Source organism: Podarcis gaigeae (genome assembly GCF_964106915.1).
Source record: "Podarcis gaigeae genome assembly, chromosome: 7".
Classification (NCBI taxonomy): domain Eukaryota; kingdom Metazoa; phylum Chordata; class Lepidosauria; order Squamata; family Lacertidae; genus Podarcis; species Podarcis gaigeae.
In genome coordinates, this window is record NC_139683.1 from 176,695 (window position 1) to 195,224 (window position 18,530).

Sequence of the window (18,530 nt, forward strand, 5' to 3'; positions counted from 1 at the left end):
AGTGATGTGAGTCACTAAATGCCCTGGGATCTACACTCTCCTGCACCTTTGGGACTGATCTAGAGATACGCCATCAGTGCCTCACAAGCTCCAGAGTCAAGCCCATCCCCCTTCCAGAGGGGCTGGAAGACCAAGGCCAGGGTCAGGGGAACAAGGAAGCTTCAGACAACAGCACTGTGTGCTCCAGAGGGAGTGTTTAGTGCTGCAAGTTTCACTTGATTACATTTAACATGTCATTACCACCCTTAACTGCGCCCTAAAGGCGAGGAGGGTTAAAAAGAAAACCCCAAGTGCATCAACACAGCTGGTAGGGGGAGCTCAAGAACCGCTGGCCCAACTGGAAAGCAAGCGGCAGAAGCGGAAACACCTGAAGGCATCCACATGCTGCAAGGAAGCTGCAGCTCAGAGCTCTGCCCAAGGCAAGAGGCTGTGCTGGGGCCTCAGATGGTGCAGCAGCACCTGCTCACCTTGACTGGGAGCAAGCCTTGCCCAAGGGCTCACCCAGAGGCTTGTCTGGCTGTGGCATCCGCCTTGCAGCATCCACCTGGGGAGCACAGCTCACCTGTCGGCTTCCCATTGGATTTCACACTGAGCCTTGCACACCCAGAGCCTCTTAATGGCTCTAAAGGAGTCCAGCACTCGCATAGATGGCGGGTAGTTGCGCTACAGGCAGAGGAGAAGGGCGGCTCTGGGGGATCCTGGGTGCAGGCTGAAGGAGACCTGGCCGGGCCACATGTGTCGAAAGGGACCCCAAGGGTCATCCAGTCCAGCCCTCTGCAAGGCAGGAGTCACAGCCAAAGCATCCCTAGCAGGTGGCCTTGGCCCTCGCCCTCTCCCTCGCTGGGCAGGCAGGATTCGTGCATTGCAGGGGGCGAGGCGACAGTGGAGGCCCGGCTCCTAGCCTGGGAGGCGCCTGGCCTCTCTCGCCCCGACTCCGCGCCGGGGTCTCCATCGGGGCCTCGCCGCGCCCCGAACCCCCCCCCCCCGCGCCCCGTCCCGGCACCTTGGGCAGCTCCCGCAGCTGGTTGGCGTCGAGCAGGAGCTCCTCGAGGGAGCGGCTGTAGCGGTAGACGTCGTCGGGCACGGCCTGCAGCGAGCAGTGCCGCCGGTCCAGCGTCTCCACCTGCCGGTTGCAGCGCCACAGCGGCGGCATGCAGCGGAGCATCCTCGCGGCGGCGGCGGCGGCGGCGCCCTCGGCCTCTCGCCTCACGCGCGCGCTACTGCTCTCCGGCGGGGCGCCCCCCGGGGCCGAGGCGGCGCCGGAGCCATGAAGGGCGGCGCTGGCGGAGGGGCCTTCCTCTCTCTCGCTCGCTCGCTCGCTCGCTCGGTCCCTCTCGGCGCGGCCCTCCTCCCTCCCTCCCCGCTTCCCTCCCCGACGCTGACCGGGCCCCGCCGGCACCTGGCGCCGCCCCGCCCCCGCGCCAGGCACCCTGGGAAAGGGCGCCCGCCTCGCCCTCCGCCCAGGGGGACTACCACTCCCGGCAGCCCCCGCGACCGGGGACCCGAGGCGCGGCCCAACTTCCGGGCCCGCTTCCGGCCAGGGCCCCGCCCCCTCCTCCTCGGGCTCGCCGGCATCCGCGGCTCCCTCTCTGGAACTCAGGCTTTATCTGGCATGGCGAGAAGACGACGACGACGCTTGTGGTTTCTTGAGCCGTTCCAAACACAAGAGGCTTCCGCGTGCAAGGGCGGCGGGGGGGGGGGGGCCTGAGCGGCATAGTTTAGGGAACGGACATTCGCTGCAGCTCGAGGGGCGTTTTGCTGCACGGAGCGGGAAGGGAGACGGTTCAGCGACCGTCCCAAACCTCCCTCGGCCCATCATTTCCTGAGGGTCATCTCTAAGGTCATCCTCTCCACCCCAGCCCCTCTGTCCCTAAATTACCAAACAATATTTGTTATCATTCTACCTCTTGCCTCAAAGCAGCTCACAGAATGAGAATTTAAAAACAGAATAAAAGAAGCTTGTTGCTGCTCAGGTTGGGGAGGGGACACTTCAGAGCAAAGAAACAGGAAGGAGACAAAAACACCCACCCTCCCCAGGTTGGTGGAGGAAGACGGGCATGGAAGAGGCACATCCACTTGGGGAAGAGGCACCCCCAACTACGGCCAAGCAGGCGCTTGGGAGCCTAGTCTCCAGACCCCAAAAGAGGACTTCCTTCTTCCTTTCCATTCTTCTTCCTCAGCAGGGGTTGTCCTTCTGTACATTTGACAACAGTAGCCTTGCATATATGTTTTCTACCAGCAAAGCCTGGTTGGAGGGACAGATCATTATTTTCTAGGTGGTACTTTATTCTGCTGCTCTCACACCCACCTTGAGAACCTCATGAGTTTGCAATCTATCCTCTGGGCCAGCCTTCCACCAGCTTGGTGTCCTCCCCAGAGGTTTTGGACCTAGCTCACATCATCCCTGACCACTGGTCATGAACTGCAGCCCAAAGCTAGATGGTGCACCTGCCATCTTCATTTTCCCCAGAGTGCTGTGGCTTTGGCCCTATGTGGCTCAGGGGCAACACGCCTGTTCTTTAGGGGAAGAGAGATGCTGGCCACGACTGCTGCCACCATCACCAAGCAAGGGGTATGGAGAGAGGACCAGAACATTTGACACAAGGGTTCCTCATAATTGCCAGAAAGGGGGTGGGGTGGGGGAATAAACTGGCCCCTTTTTCTTCATTCCCACCCCCATAACTAAGCGGCCCACTCACTCCTTTGTGGTAAAGGACAGGGGAGAAAGACAGGATGGGAGGGGAAAGAGAGAGAGAGCGCAAAGTCTCTTGCCACTGGGAAGGGAATGCCCCACCAGCACCACCACTCCAGCACAAAGGTAGAAAGGTTTTTCTCCTTGCACTTTTATCCGAAACTACAAATACATGACAGGAGCAAGAGATGCTGGCCCAGAAGCATCCCTGAACACAAAGGGGGTTGAGGAGAACAATAACAAAGTCTCTCTGGAGCAGAGTTCATGCGGAGAGGTCACTGTTGTCAAATCGCTCCTGATCATACACCTCGGCCACCACCTTCCGGCCAGCAAACCAGCGGCCATTCAGCGCCTGGATGGCTTTGTGCGTCTCTGAGGCCATGGAGAACTCAACAAAGATCTTGACAATGATTTCAGCATCCTCCTCCTCGCCCTGCTTTTCTTGGTAGATGATGACCCTGTTGACAGCCCCAAACTTGCCACACTCTTCTGTCACTTCCCCTTCCAAGTCATCGTCAATGTCTTTGGGGTCCACCATATTGCGCAAGACCATCACAGTTGACTGCCAGGAGAAAAGGAGAGCAAAATGTCACAGCTCCACAAGACCCCGCCTTACCCACTCTGGGGTGGGGAAATCCTCTGGTACCTGGCTCCCCACACCCCAGCCAAAGGGTGTTGTCAATCTCACCCTGCACCACCTTCCACCACATTTCCTGTCCTGTCCCTTCTCCTCCCAGTCCCAGGGCAGAAAGCCAGGGGCAGCCAAGTTCACTGCCCTGGCCCCAACTCACCTCCTGCTTCCGAAGCAGCTTCTGCATGACCATGTGACGGGCGCTGCTGCCAGAGATGCTCATGTGCTCCTGCTCACTGAGCATTTCTGGCCTCTCAGACTCCTGGAAAACTTCCTCCTCTTCCTTCTCCTTCTTTACTTCTAGCAGGCCGAGTGCTGGGGGGCTGGCCAAGATGGGGTTCACCACACCCACCTGGGGAATGGTGACGGGAATGGGTGGGCGAGCCGGGGTCACGCCTGAAGGGAAAGAAACAGACCAGGGCATGAGCAATAGCAGTGCCAGGCAACTCCTATGCTCCAGGACCCTCCCTCCCTCCCTCCCTCCCCTAGCCAATGAGCAGGGCACCCAAAAAGGGGGAGGCCAAACAACACCTGGGAGAATGCAGTAATGACAGATCATGGGAGGGAGCTCTGATTCAGGAACATAGCAAGCTGCCGTGATACCAAGTCAGGCCACTGGATCCATCCACTTCAGGACTGTCTACACTGGCTGGCAGCAGCAGCTTTCAAGTATTTCAGGCAGGGGACTCTTTCAGTTGTAACTGGAGATGACAGGGATTGAACCTGGGACCTTCTACATGCAAAGCAGTTGCTCTACCACTAACTGTTCTACCTCTTTCTCTGCCCAAGATCTTGGGAGTCCTTGTCTGCCAGTCAGAAAAGACAATACTGGGCTCTGTATAGAGCTGTGCTACAAAGCAGCTTCCCAATTCTCTTGAATACAGCCCTGCTCAATCAGATCAAAGGCCCACCTAGTCCAGCAACCAGTTTTTCAAAGAAATTGTGCTGTTTTGAAAAATCACAAGGCAGGCATACACTCCACAACATGCAATATTTGTGAAGGTTCAATGACCATCATAGCTTATAGTCACTGAGAAAGCTGGCCTACACCAAATCTTCTATTAAATTAAATATGGTAATTGGATGCCTTCTAACAGCGAGTTCCATATTCCAGTAAGTCCCCTCTTATCTCTGCTGAACCTACTACCAATGCCTCTTGCTAAGGTAACCTAAATTATTATTGCAATGAAGAAAAACTGCTTTCAGTCCACTTTCTCTATGCCATGAAATCATTTCAAAAACCCCTCATATGCCTCCTTGCTCACATTTCAATACTACAAAGCCCGAAACATTTCTGTTCCAGCTCTACAGTATCTTGTTTGTGGTAAGGTGACCAGAGTTGTACACAGTGTAAAGGAATTAATATCCCATCATCTACAAACATGACTTCATTGCTCACCCCTATCTCCAACAGGTGTGGGCAAAGGGAGAAAACACCTTGAACTGAGGTTGTTTTGAGACTCTCCCCAGAAGTACAAAGGCTACAAAGTACCTCAAAGTTGTACCATGAGATTAACAAGTGATTCTGGGGGTGCATGAAACTGATGTGCTGCAAGCATCTGGGGAGAGGGTGGCTGCAAGAAATTAGTTAGGCAAATGCATCCCCTGACATGATCTGTCCCCCAAACCAGGCTTTGCTGGTAGAAAACATATATGCAAGGCTACAGTTGTCAAATGTACAGAAGAACAACCCTTGCTGAGGAAGAACCAGCATGGCTTCTGCAATAAGAAGTCCTGTCTCACCAACCTTTTAGAATTCTTTGAGAATAGCAACAAATATGTAGATGGCTTTCAACAAACTTCCTCATCAACGGCTCTTGAGAAAGAGGTCAAATCCTCTTATGCATTATTTAACTGAATGGTTTAAAGACAGGAAGCAAAAGGCAGGAATTACCTGTTTTCACAAGGAATACAAGAAGCCCTTCTGGAAAATAAGAAAGGCCCGTGGAGCACACAGCTCTCAGTGGCCAGCTAGATGCCTCTGGAGGGGAAGCCCACAGGGCTCTCCCTCTCTGAGATTCCCAGCAGCTGGCATTTAGAATGGCTAGTAGCCTTAACCACCATTATTTGGTCTAGATCTTTTGGGTGGCCAACACGACATTTTGTGGGAGCAAATAGCAGAGTTTAACTATTCACAGTATGAAAAAGTACCTGAATCTATCCTAAACGTGCAACTTCTTTGGAAGGCCTCACTGGGTTCTGGCATTATGTGGCCAGAAGAAAACCTTATCCTTCCCACTTCCTCCAATTAATGCATGCCTTATACACTTCTATGATGTTTCCCAGACTTCTCTTTCCCCTACTATATTGGAAGGCCCCAAATGCTGCTGCTGGTCCAGCCTCTTCGTCATGTTGTTCGCCCTTTTCTGAACTTTATACACCGCCCCGGTTGTTTATGATATAGTGGTAAAAAGTACTTTTATAAGCCAACAAACCTTTGAAATCTCTATAATATCCTTTTGAGGTGAAGCCACCAGAACTGGACACAGTATTCCAAATGTGGCCACACCATAGATTTTTGTAACAACATTATGAGATCAGCTGTTTTACTTTCAGTTCCTTTCCTAATGATCCCTAGCATGGAATTTGCCTTTTTACAGCTGCCACACACTGGGTCAAGCTCTTCACTGAGCTGTCCACTGCAGCCCTAAGGTCTTGGTCCTGGTCAGTGACTGGCAGTTCAGACCCCATTAGCCTATGTATGAATTTAAGATTTTTTTGCTCCAATGTACTTAACTTTCCCTTTGACTGAACAGAATTGCATTTGCCATGTTAAAACCCATTTAACAGTTTGGAGAGATCATTTTGGAGCTCCTCACAATCCCTTTTCATTTTAATCAACTTGGAACATTTGGCATCACCAGCAAACAGCCACCTCACTCCTTGCACCTAACTAATGAGTAAATTAAAATGCACCCATCCCAATACTAATCCTCGGGGGAATCCACCTCCTACATTGGTTCTACTCTCTGCTTCCTCTCCCTTAATAAGCTACAAACCTGCCCTCTGACCCCATGACCGCTAAACTTATTCTGGAGTATTTAATGAGAGACTTTACCAGCAGCTTTTCCAAAGGTTCAATGCACAATGCTGACTGGAACACCTCTATCTATAGGCTTGCTTACACTTTCAAAGAACTCTAAAAGGTTAGTGAAACTTTACATGTCCTGCTTGAGTCACAATAAACACACCGGGTTTCATGAGCGATGTGAGCAGCAGAGAAAAGGGCCATTTAAGGAAATCAAAACCAGAACAGCCATCATACAGAGATGCTGTGGATGCCTCATCTTGAAAAGAATGTCATGGAACTGAAGCAGGTGGAGAAAAAGACAAGCAAGATGATGAAGAGGCTGGAGCATCTTGCTTAGAAGGTTCTTGGCTCACTTTAATGTAGATACATGATGGGAAAACACAGAAAAGAATGTTGGTGTGGAGAAGAGAGAGCAAAAAAACTTATTTTTGTTCTCTTGTGAATTTAAGGCTGTCTAATGAAATTAGACTGGCAGCAGGTTCAGGACACAAAAGGAATGACTTCTCCACACAACACACTGAGGGCTTTAAAAAGAAGATTCAACAAATTCAGGAAGGAGACCTCCAGCTGCCAAACACCAGGGCCACCCTCACCTCCACACCCAGCATGTGAGACTTTCAGCGCCCTGTCTCCAGACTCACCTGTGATTACACCTGGTGCTTGGGCAGCCATCACAGCCTGCGGCAAAGCGCCCAGGGGCTGTGCTAAGGTCAGTGCCGGCGTCACCAGCCCTGGAGTTGTTAACGTGCTGAGGACGGCAGCTCCTGTCACACCTGCCACAGCTTCCTGCAGAAGGAAAGGCAACAGCACCACATCAGACCTGCCCAAGGAGCCCTGGCCCTCCTTTTCCAAGCACCCAAAGAGGCTTGAGGGGCCCACAAACTGTCTTCAGCGCTACACCCACCAGCACTCATGGCAGGCCGAAACAAGAGAGTCCAAGCAGGTAGCTCTAGCCCCTAGAGATGCTCTAGGCAGGTGCAAGAATGTGATGGGAGAGATGTGTGCACACGTGTGCAACCTGTGCCTGCAAAACCCAGACCACGCAGCAGCACACACAGCTCAAGGCTAATGCTCAACTCCGCTTCTTACCTGAGCTGTGATCTTTGCTGTGGCAGCAGCGGCTGCGACTGCCGCTGCTGGGGGCAGGCCTCCTGGAGTGGCAGGAGTCAGGAGCGGCATAGGGGGTGTGACAGCTTTGCCCACTCGGAGGTACTGGCCCCCCAAGTCAAAGAGGTTCATGGACGAGACAGCATCTTGCGAAGACTGTGCCTTCTCATATTCTGCAAGAAGAGAAGATGGCGATTGGAGGGCAGCTGCCCCATACCAGAGTGGATTTTGCCCTCTCCGCTGGCAGCCCACTTACCAATGAATCCGTAGCCTTTGTGCTTCCCTGTCGTGGGGTCCCGGGCCAACGTGCAGGACTTGATCTTCCCAAAGGCCTCAAAAACACTCTTGATGTCATCATCCGAAAGGTCCTGGTGAACTGAGGCCACGTAGATGCGGTTGAAGGCTCGTGCCTCCTCCGCCAACTGGTCAATGATGGGCTGGGCCTGGCCAATGTTGCTGGGCCTCCCCACCTGCAAGCAAAGGGCTTTTGTCAGAGGCGCAGGCGAGGCCTGGAGGGCAGCCTCTCAGGGACCACTGGCCTGGCTTGCCCAACAGACGCACCTTGCCTTGAGGAGGACAGACATGCATGCCACCCACCCAACACTCTCCTGACAGTGCCGCACACACGGTTCTGCAGGGAGCCCCCCCAGAAAACAGTGCTGGGTACAAGTGTCTGCTTCCCTCTGGACAATAAGCAGGCAACTAACGGGACAGAGGGGAGGAGAGGGGAGGTGTGCTTGGAGGTGAGGGAGTCCAGCCCCTGCTGAAAATCCAGGTGAGCAAGGGGCGGGCACCAAAGCAGATTTCCAATAGGGGGAGGGAGTCAGCATGGGGCTTCCATGCCTGCAGAATCCTGTCCTGTCCTGGCAGGGAGAAAACAACCAAAACAAGTGAACCGAGAGGCAGTCAAATGGGCAGCAGCACCACCCTGTCAGGGCCAGGGAGAGCTACCTGCCGGCGCTTGTGTGATGTACCTTGATGTTCCGTCCCCCCAGCATGACGGAGTTCATCTGCTCCAGGGCCAGCTGAGCAGCTTCAGGCACCTCATATTCCACAAAAGCGAAGCCCTGCAAGGAATAAGGGGAGAGAGTGTTGTTCACAACCCATGCCAGGGTCCTCGCGCTGTGCCCCTCCTGAAGGAGCTCACCCAACTGGCTGCAACACAGCAGCACCAACCTTGTGCTTCATGGTCACAGAGTCCCAGGACATGTCGATGCTCTTGATGGGGCCGAAGGGGGCAAAGGCCTGACGGATCGTGTCCTCTCCAAGCTCATAGTAAATAGAGCCCACGTAGACCCGGCACATGATGGCCAGAGCCCGCTGCCTCTGGGCTGCCATCTGTATCAGAAAGAAGGTCTGGCTGGTCAGCTTGGGGGGTAGCTGGAGGGGCAAGGACAGCTCTTCCCCAACAACCCCGCTTTCCTTTCCCGCCCCCAACACCACCACCCCCAGCAGCGAAGGGAAGCTCCGAGTCTCAGCAGCCCCAGCCCAGCCTGGCCCACCCAAGCCATCTCATCTCACTCCTGCAAGAGGAACCTGCCACATCCTAATACAGACAGAAAGGGGTCAACCACCTCCCATGGGGCAGCAAGAGATCCAGCTTCAGTCTTCACCTGACAAAACCCTCATCCCCCAAGACAGGCCCCATCAGAAACAACCAACAGTCCATGTGAAGAGGTCATTTCCGCTGCCTGCGCTCCAAAGAACGGGCTGCTGTCCCAAGCACGGGCCGTAGTCATGCGTCTCCCTGCCCCTCCCCTCCACATACTGTCTTGGCTGGAGCCCTGAGCCAGACACTCTCAGCTGGTGTCCAATCCCAGGTTTGCCACCACCCAGCTGCTGGCCTGCAGTGGCACACAAGGCTACTGTGGAAACCCAGCTGGACCCTGAAGCAGTTGCACTCCTGCACCTGCGCATGGGGCCAGCAGAAGGAACTGCTCTCTGGGATCAGGTGGGGAGAGGAGAGTCCAATGGCCAGGGACACGCACTGGCTGCCCAGAGCCACGTGGACTTTGTGCAACGGTCAGGGCTCCCCTGGGGCCCCCAAGGGGCCCATCAATGCTTCTCTGGCAGGAAGGAGCCTGCATGGTCCAAGAGACCAAAAGGAGGCAAATAAGGCCTGCACTGATCACTCCTTCCTTCAATGCTCCCTCCCTCCCTCTCTTTGGGACAGAGGCTGAAGACCATGCTAGGAGAGAACTGCATGGGTGAGGCAGTGGACAGCTGCAAGCCAAGCCTGCCCTCCCTATGCGAAGTGAACTGGTCTGGGGCCTGTGGGGCCAGCAAAGGGCCCCCTCTCTGGCATGGGGCTCCCAGCTGCAGACTAAGGAAACTAGAGCCACAGGGCAACCTCGAGGACCTCATCACACCTCCCAGCATTCAGGAGCCAGCAGAGCAAAGAGTTAGGGAGAGATGCTGCATGCACTCGCAAGGGAAGCACGTGGGGTCGAGGACAACCATCCCCAGCCCGCCCCAGGACCTGCCACCTGGGCTGCCTGCTCCCCTCCCAACGTAAGCAGGGAAGCGACGGGCAGCTCCTATGAGGTGCCACGGGTGGGTGGCCAGGTGCACTGCAAGGCCGCCAGCCAGTTACTCGCTCCCGTGGAGACCTTGCCCCACCAATGCTAAGCTAAACCCAGGCTCCCAGCCCCAGAAGAGCAGCCGGTACCCTCCGTCAAGTCCAGAGGCCAGCCCTCAAAGGCATTTCTGCCCTTCTGTGCTCAAAGGCCGGACTCTTCAACGGCTACTGGAGGGCTCAGTCTGTCTTCTGCCTCCCTGTCCACCACGCAGCAGTAACCGGGATGCCTCAGCAAGCTCCACCCCCACCCCAGGCCCAGCGCGGCACAAGGGCCTGGCAGGAGTCCAGGCCCTGCCAAGCGCTCAGGCTAACCCTGCCGTGCCTCAGTACAGCTGGAGGAGGCTCTGTGAGGTCTCTGTGCAGTGCTTAGGCTCCAGCTACAGGAGCAGGGTCGGGTGTCCTACCAGCCCAAGCCCTGCGCATGGCGAGGCAGAGGGAGGACTGGCAACTGCCACCTCTCTCTCTCCCACCCCGTAAACACTGTCCTAGCAGTGTTCTCCCGGGAGAGCAGTCCAACTTGCCCAGAGGGGCCTTCACTGCCCCAACACCCAGCAGCCAGGCCTCTCGCATCCCGTGCTGGCCCACTGGTGAGTTACCTTGGCAGTTACTTTTAGGTCAGGACCTCAGCATCCCTAGAGAGGTGGCTCTCCCAGCTGCTTGGCTCTAAAGCTCTCTCGCTCTTTCTCTCTCTGCCCAATGCCTCCAACGGCCCCGGCTGCCCCCAGCCCACGGTCTTCCTTCCTCTGGGGAGCTAACACTTGGCCTGGGTTGGTGGGGCATGTCCAAAGCAGGCGGGTATGTGGAGGGAGAGGGAGGGAGGGAGGGAGGGAGGGGGAGGCCACAGCTACGTCCTCCCCTGTGCTAGGCCCTGACTAAGACCAAGTGCCCCAGAAGAAGTGAATGTGTCTATTGACCGATTGTAAAGGTGAGAGAGGATCTCCAAAGCCCATTGTCACTGCTGCCATCTGAAAGACAGTAAAGACAGAGTTCAGTCTGTGGGAGCTGAGCATACGACGGCTTTTCGTCAAAACTCAAGTGGAAGAGGCCTCTCCTTCCTTCTTTCCTCCTTGCTTGCCTGCCACTGCCGCCTCCACCTCCTCGCTGCACAGCCCCTGCCAGCCCCAGGGAGCAAGGGGGGTGTTTCAGGACAGGCGGGGCTCCTCTTTGACCCTCAACAGCTGCCTAATTACAGGGAGGTGCCCCCACCCAGTAACCCAGAGCTGCCCAAAGGGCCTGGCCCCAGTGCCCCCACCCCTACCCCCAATCTGTGGCTCTTGAGCAAGAGGGCTTCACCAGCAGCTACAGACCCCTCTTGCACTGTAAGGCGACTGCCACTCCCTACCCCTGTCAGTGTGAGGACGATGTACCCAGCAACCCCAGGCACCCTCTTCTAGGCAGGCCAACAGCAGGACGCCCGGCTGGGAGCCCAGCTCTCCTCCTTCAGCAGCTAAGCTTCCCCTACCCAGGCAATGAATGCAAGCAAGTGTGTGGGCCTGGGAGCTAGCAGAGGGGGGGGGGGGAGGGAATACAACACACTCCAATTTCGCAGCGGAAACGGAAGCTAAAGTACCTGGCTCCAGTCACATCTCAGGGCTGTGCAGTGGCTCTAAGTGCATAAAGGGATCCACCTTGGGGGAGGGGGGAGGAGGGAGAGGCAAAGGCAGGGCTTCCCTGGGTGGTGCCTCACCTGAAGGTTGGTGAGCTGCTGCTGTTGGTGGGCAATAGTCTGCTTCACCAAGACACTCTTGATGCTCTGCTCCATTGCATACTTCTTGGCCTGAAGGGGACAGAAAGCCCAGAGTCACAGAACAGACATCCGCAGGGACAACAAACTGGGGTGTGCCACACCAGCATCCTCAAACCATGAGGCATTTCCCAGCACTGCAAGCACAGAGGACTACCTCCTCCAGAGCCCACCTGCCTGAGACCAGTTCCCCTCCATCGACAGGTTGGTAGTCAGTGGCTGTTGCCCAATGCTGACCGAGAAGCTCAAGACCTGCCCCCCCATCACCTTCAAAGCTATTGGAGTTGTTTGCCAAGGGGGCCTAGACGCACAAAGTGGACATCTAGGGATGGAGGAGCAGATTAGCCCCTGGCCTTCTGCTCCCAATGAGCTGTGATGCTTTCTAGCCTCATTACGGCTAGCCTTGAAAGGGAGAAGCATGCAAGCCGGAAGGCCCCTGCTAGTCCACTCACCTTCTGAAGAGCCTCCTGCTGCTCTGGGGTGAGAGGAGGGAGTCCCAACTTGGCTGCTGTGCTTTGTCCATTTTCTACCTTGACGGTCTCTGTGCCCTGCAATGAAAGAGACACTCATAAAAGGTGGCCAGGCCTGAGCAGTGCTGCAGGGAAAGTCTGTGCTGCTTCAGAAGGGAGAGCAATGAGAAGACAGAGGGAAGGTCTCTGAGCCTCCCTCAGAGAACTCAGCTTTCTTCTTCTAGGAGTGATTGCCCACCCCATCCCAAAAAGCTGCCGTGTGATCCCGATGTGTTGCCATTGTTTCCTCACCACTGCTGCCACCCTCCAACTTTCCAGAGGGCCTCTGAAGAACAAGCTCTAGTTCAAGGATGCACACATGGCCCCATAGCCCAGCACCAGCACTCAGAAAGGACCCCCACTGCTTAGCCACACATGCCTCTCTCCATATGTGGTAATGCAGCAACTGCAACACCCAGAGGCCTCATCAGGCAAATACTTGTTGGAACAGCAAAGGAGGCTGCAGTGCAGCAGCACAGAGCAAAAACATTTCACTTTCGTATAAGAGCTGCACATATCCTGTGGAAGTTTCCAAACCACACAAGACAGAGAGAGATGTGGCTGCTTTACACACTGTGGGGCCCTCACCCAAATTGTTCAGCACATGTGGCAACCCTGAACATGTAACCAGATCCAGGAGGCAAGGAACTGAGTTGCCTTGTTTTCAAGATGTTCACAGGATCCATATGGAGCAAAGTAGCATGCAGAGAAGGTGGCTGGCATGGTGGCCCAGAAGGTGAGATGGAGGCACGCAAAGTGTTTTGGGAGAGACAGGACAGAAGCTACCTTGCAGAACACCAGAAGCAGCTTCAGACCAAGGGAGACAACTGATCCACCTAACTCAGTATGGTCTACCCTCACAGGAGGGAAAAGGTTGGGCAAATGTATGACTTGACTGGGAGCTTGAAAAGGTGTGAGGAAAGCAGTCCAGGAGGATTTCCTTAAAAGAGATTCCAGATAAACTGAAAGAGATTGAGGACAAAAACAAGAGGATGGTAGGTAGACTTTCCTCTTAACAAAGGAACAAGAGGCAGCCTTGGGAGGGAGCAGTAATACAAGGACTAACAAGTGAACTGATGGCGACTACAGGATTAGAGCAAGTGGTTCCATGTAATCCAGTGTTCCACTCTCACCTACCTATCTACTCCCCTTTTACAAGCACCTGAGGCAGGCACAAGCGCATCTTGTGGCAATGACTTAGTAACATAGGTGCAACCTATCAAGTTGGAGGTACATTTATACCAGACTGTCATAAGAATGCTCCTGCAGGATTAGTCTATGAGGCCCATCCTGGCCCTACAGAGGCCAACCAGATGCCTCTTCTGGGAAGTCTGCAAGCAGGATTTGAGCACAAGAGCTTTCTCCCCTCCTGTGGTTTTGAGCAACTGGTATTCAGAAGCACTGCTGCCTCTGCTTGTGACTCTCTTAAAGCCAAACCGGTCCAAACATCATTTCACTCCATCAGCTGTTCTGTGAAACTTTTCCACTGTTACCACGTTATTGCTGCTTGGGAAGTGACATGCCTGTGTTATAGCACCACAAAAGGAGGGAAAAAAACAGCAACCTACAACATGTGTGGTAACAGAAAGGGATAGGACCTGCCATGACAGTTTGCTCCAGAACTCTTGCAGGTGCAAACAGTGCTGGGGGGGGGGGGTCAGCACAGCAAATAAAGGGGGGCCTGGAAGGCAACAGCTTAAAAACATAGGACCCTGGATCAGCACAGCATCCTCTCCTCACAGTGGCCAACCAGCTTCCCCCAATGAGAAACACGCAAGCAGGCCACTGCCCCCTTATGTGGTTTCCAGCAGCTGGCATTCAGAAGCACTGCTGCCTCCAGGACACAGCAAAAGCATCCTGGCTTGTAGCCATCGATAGACCCCTCCTCCTCCTCCTCCTCCATGAATTCGCCCAATCCTCTTTTAGAGCCACGCAGGTGTCCAGCCTCGCCTGCTGCGGGACTGAGTTCCGTAGTTTCCGCTGCTGCTCCTGCAGATGGCGAGGGGCTCCCCCCCCCCACACACACACCTGATAACGGCTCCGCTCTAGAGCCGGGGATGCCGCCAGCGGCTGACTGGGGGGGGCAAGAGACCAGTCCCGCCATGCCCCGGGGAGGAAGCATTTCCTCCGCCGCTAATTGGGGGGGGGGGAGTGAGAAGCGTGCCTTCCCTCCCCCCTCCAGGAGAGGCCACGGAAAGGGCCGCTCCTCCCGGGGGGGGGGGGCGGGATCCCTTCGCTGCGGCAGTCAGCGCCAGGCGGCGAGCGCCCTCCAGATGCGCATGCGCCAAGAGGTTTCCTTCTCCTCCCTCCCTCGAATACCCCGGAGCGCTAGCCTCTCCTCAGCGGCTGGGAGGCCAAGAACTACGCGCCCCATCGGCCGCGGCAACTGTGGCCCCGTGAGCCGGGCGGGAGAGCGGCGCGGGGCATGCTGGGGGATGTAGTCCCGCCATCTCCCCCCCCCCGCGCCCGCTGCCCGCGCCGGGATAGCTCTGAGGCTCAGGCGGGGGCACTTCGGCGGCGGCGCCCCCGCGCCCCGAGCACGACGACGAGGTCTTCTCCGCGCCGCCCGCCCTCCTGCCCGCCCGCCTAGCCCTCACCCGCCGGCTGAGGAGCGACTCGCTCACCAGAGAGATCGCGGTCGTCGCCGCCATCTTCCCCGACTCCTCCTTCCCCGAGAGGCTCTCGCGAGAACTAAACTGCGCGCGAGAGAACGGCCCGACCGACTTCCGGTTCCTTGGGGGTCTCTCGCGGGCGGGGCGGGGGCGGTGACGACACAGGGGGGGAGACCGACCGTCAGAGAGCGCGACGGCAGACGGGGAGAGCGGCGCTCCGCTCCGCCGGGTGGCCAGGCTCCCGCTCCGAGACTCGACACCGCGTTCGAGATTTGCCTCAGCGGCACCGTTTCGCATTTTCCCGCCCAAAGACAGGCGGCTGCGGCCCAGTCAGAGCCTTCGGTCTCCGATAGGACGGGAAACCAGGAAGTCCCGCCTCCGAGTGATGCGTTTGACAGACGGCGGCAGACTTCGGGCCTCGTGGGCTCTCGCGACAGCTGGAAGGCTGCTGCTGCTGCGCCGCCTGGCTGTTCCCCTGCGGAACTCCCCGCCCCTTGGCGTCAGGCAGGCGCCGGCCCTGTCCTCTTCTCGCCATTCCCTGGAAGCTTAGAACAATGTTGACTTTTTAAAAAATAAGTTTTTATTAAATTTTAATTTTATATTCAACATATTAATCATATCAAAGAAAATACAATAAAACAAGACACCCCCCACCCCGTGACTTCCCTCAACTTCCCCTTCTGACTCTTTAACTATTTGCTACTTCTGCTTAATTTTATCTTATTTTTAATCTTTTAGCCGAGTGCTCTTATATTCTTAGCATTTTTATACCAAATTTCCTTCCGGTTCCAACATCTTACATTTAATTAATTTCCATATTGTTGAAAGTGAGGAGGAATTAAAGAACCTTTTAATGAGGGTGAAAGAGGAGAGCGCAAAATATGGTCTGAAGCTCAACATCAAAAAAATGAAGATCATGGCCACTGGTCCCATCACCTCCTGGCAAATAGAAGGGGAAGAAATGGAGGCAGTGAGAGATTTTACTTTTTGGGCTCCATGATCACTGCAGATGGTGACAGCAGTCACGAAATTAAAAGACGCCTGCTCCTTGGGAGAAAAGCAATGACAAACCTAGACAGCATCTTATAAAGCAGAGACATCACCTTGCCAACAAAGGTCCATATAGTAAAAGGTATGGTTTTCCCAGTAGTGATGTATGGAAGTGGGAGCTGGACCATAAAGAAGGCTGATCGCCGAAGAATGGATGCTTTTGAATTCTGGTGCTGGAGGAGACTCTTGAGAGTCCCAGGGACTGCAAGAAGATCAAACCTATCCATTCTTAAGGAAATCTGCCCTGAGTGCTCACTGGAGGGACAGATCCTGAAGCTGAGGCTCCAAGACATTGGCCACCTAAGGATGTTGCACTACACCCCCCCCCCATCATTCAGTTTGTACAAACACGACATACGCGTCACTTCTATTATAAATTCATAGAAAATCACCCGTACATCGGATCTGTACCGTTCCACTTTTTATTTTACACTGTTACGGAAGGGGGGGGCATGTCTTCTTCACTACAATATATTTGCTCAATTTCTCTAGAATTCCATCACCCCTCCCCTGTCCTCCCTAATTCCTCAAGTAAGGTGTCAAGACCCTAATCCTGTCAAATCACTCTGCCAAACCTTTCCTTAGTTGTGTTTACTCAAACTCTGCTGGTGAGCCCATTTCTTTACAGTATTTCTGTAGATTTAACATGAACGATTCCCAGTCTTTTTTCAAGTCTCTATTGTCTTTGTCTTTGGCTCTTTGCCTGAGTTTCGCCATTTCTGCAAATTCCTTGAGTTTGACTTGCCATTCTTCTTTCGTCGGTATCTCGTCATCTTTCCATTTTGGGGCTAGTAGCTGCCATTGTAGCATACATGAACAATTTCTTCTGCTCTTTTGGGAGTTCCTACCCTATGATACCTAACAAGAAAGCTTCTGGTTTTTTAAACAAAAGTTGTTTTAAACATCTTCAATTCATTATATATCATTTCCCAATAATTTTTGATTACAATTCCACCACATGATAAAACGTACCTTCTTTCTCTCTACACTTCCAGCACTTATTCGAACTTGTTCTATACATTTTTGCAAGTTTAATGGGAGTCATATACCATCTATACATCATTTTCATGTAATTCTCTTTCCAAGTTATAAAATCAGTAAATTTTAAATCCACTTTCTATAATTTTTCCCAATCTTCCATTTGTATATTGTGATGTAAATCTTCTTGCCAATTTAATCATTACACATTTAACCTCTTCATCTTTAGTTACCCATTCTAGCAATAAATTGTTCTTCTTTCTTCAATATTTTAGTGTTGTCTTCTATGATTTCTCTTTGAAATTTAGATAAAGTGTAACTAAATCCTTTATTTTTATCTTTTTTAAAATACCTCATTTATTTGGAAATACTGCAACCAGTCATTGACATATTCTCAGATCTCTTCAAAATCTTTCAATTTTAATTTCCTTTCTGTTTCTGTTAATAGATCTCTACGAGAGCCATTTTTCCTTCTTGTTAATTTTTTTAATTGATGTTGCTTCTGTTGGTGACAACCACCACGGAGTCTTTTGTTCTAACAAGTCCTTGTATCTTTCCCAAACTTTTAAAAGTGATCTGATTATATAATTATATAATCCTTTATGCACGTTTCCTTTTTCATACCACTAGTACGCATGCCATCCAAATCTGTTGTCATGTCCTTTTAATTCTAATATATCTGTATTTTCTAATTTGGTCCAGTCCCAGATCCAAGCAATGCAAGCGGCTTCATAATATAATTTAAAATCTGGGAGGGAGGAGCCTCCACTGTCTTTAATATCCATAAGTAATTTATGTTTTATTCTTGGCTTCTTCCCTTTCCATATAAATTTTGTAATATCCTTTTGCCATTTCTTGAAGCATGCTGCACTACTTATGACCAGTACTGACTGAAATAAAAAGAACACTTTTGACAGTATGTTCATCTTAATCACTGCAATTCTTCCTAGCAATGATAAATTCATTCTTTCCCATATTTCTAGATTCCTTTTTATTTCATTCCAATTTTTTCATAATTATCTTTAATAATAATATTTTTGGTTGTCAACCAAATTCCTAAATATTTAACTTTTTTATGAATCTCTATTTCAGTATTCTGCTGTAGTTCTTTTTTATCCTTCTCTGATATTTTTTTCACTAACAGCTTTGTCTTAGTTTTATTTAACTTAAAGCCTGCCACTTGCCCAAATTCCTGTTTTTTTCCTAGAACTTTTGGAAGAGAGTTCTTAGGATCCTCAACTGTAATTACAAGGTCATCTGCATATGCCTTTAATTTATACAGTATGTCTTTTCCCCCACCGTAATTCCTGTAATGGTTTCATCTGCCCTGATGTTTCTCGTCAGGACTTCTAGAGTCAGAATAAATAATAGAGATGATAATGGACATCCCTGTCTTGTTCCTTTCTGTATCTTACAATTATCTGCTACCACCTGGTTTACAATTGATTTGGCTTTGTGATCAGAATATATTACTTGAATATATATTCCTGAAATTTTCTAGCACAAGAGGACACCGTGATGGAAACCAGAGTGCACGGAAACACCATTTACCTTCCTGCTGCAGCGGTACCTATTTATCTACTTGCATTGGTGTGCTT

The 18,530-nt window shown here is 52.7% G+C and overlaps 2 protein-coding genes across 34 annotated transcripts in view; both read right to left on the minus strand.

Annotated features, from left to right (window-relative positions):
* Positions 1 to 1,406, minus strand: part of SCRIB (scribble planar cell polarity protein) — a gene marked incomplete at its 3' end in the record, with an annotated part of 48,683 nt that extends 47,277 nt beyond the window's left edge. For all 30 annotated transcript variants that reach the window (XM_083749577.1, XM_083749600.1, XM_083749603.1 and 27 more), the window contains exon 1: positions 1,004 to 1,406. In XM_083749577.1, coding sequence (XP_083605703.1) covers positions 1,004 to 1,165 — 162 coding nt within the window. In that variant the 5' untranslated portion in view covers positions 1,166 to 1,406. The remainder of the gene's footprint in view (positions 1 to 1,003) is intronic.
* A 1,421-nt stretch (positions 1,407 to 2,827) lies between these two features.
* Positions 2,828 to 15,263, minus strand: PUF60 (poly(U) binding splicing factor 60). 4 transcript variants are annotated; one of them, XM_083749628.1, is made up of 11 exons: positions 14,917 to 15,263; positions 12,236 to 12,331; positions 11,727 to 11,816; positions 10,954 to 11,004; positions 8,638 to 8,799; positions 8,436 to 8,528; positions 7,718 to 7,931; positions 7,444 to 7,634; positions 6,996 to 7,140; positions 3,484 to 3,719; positions 2,828 to 3,254 (listed from the first exon to the last, which is right to left on the minus strand). In XM_083749628.1, the coding sequence occupies exons 1-11, from the start codon at positions 15,199 to 15,201 to the stop codon at positions 2,955 to 2,957; spliced, it is 1,863 nt and encodes a 620-aa protein (XP_083605754.1). In that variant the 5' UTR covers positions 15,202 to 15,263; the 3' UTR covers positions 2,828 to 2,954. The 4 variants fall into 4 exon arrangements, with proteins under 4 accessions (XP_083605754.1, XP_083605753.1, XP_083605756.1 ...); XM_083749627.1 differs by having other exon boundaries at positions 14,890 to 15,216; XM_083749630.1 differs by lacking the exon at positions 10,954 to 11,004.
* Between the last annotated feature and the right edge of the window lie 3,267 nt (positions 15,264 to 18,530).

What these genes read in the sequence shown, in the direction of transcription:
- PUF60 (XM_083749627.1), bottom strand. Translation starts at nt 15,201, where the DNA reads ATGCGAAACGGTGCCGCTGAGGCAAATCTCGAACGCGGTGTCGAGTCT. An exon ending in TGGGGGGACGGAACATCAAG is followed by an intron (nt 7,932 to 8,435) that starts GTACATCACACA and finishes CTTTGCTTGCAG; the next exon opens with GTGGGGAGGCCCAGCAACAT. An exon ending in CAGCAAAGATCACAGCTCAG is followed by an intron (nt 7,141 to 7,443) that starts GTAAGAAGCGGA and finishes TTCCTTCTGCAG; the next exon opens with GAAGCTGTGGCAGGTGTGAC.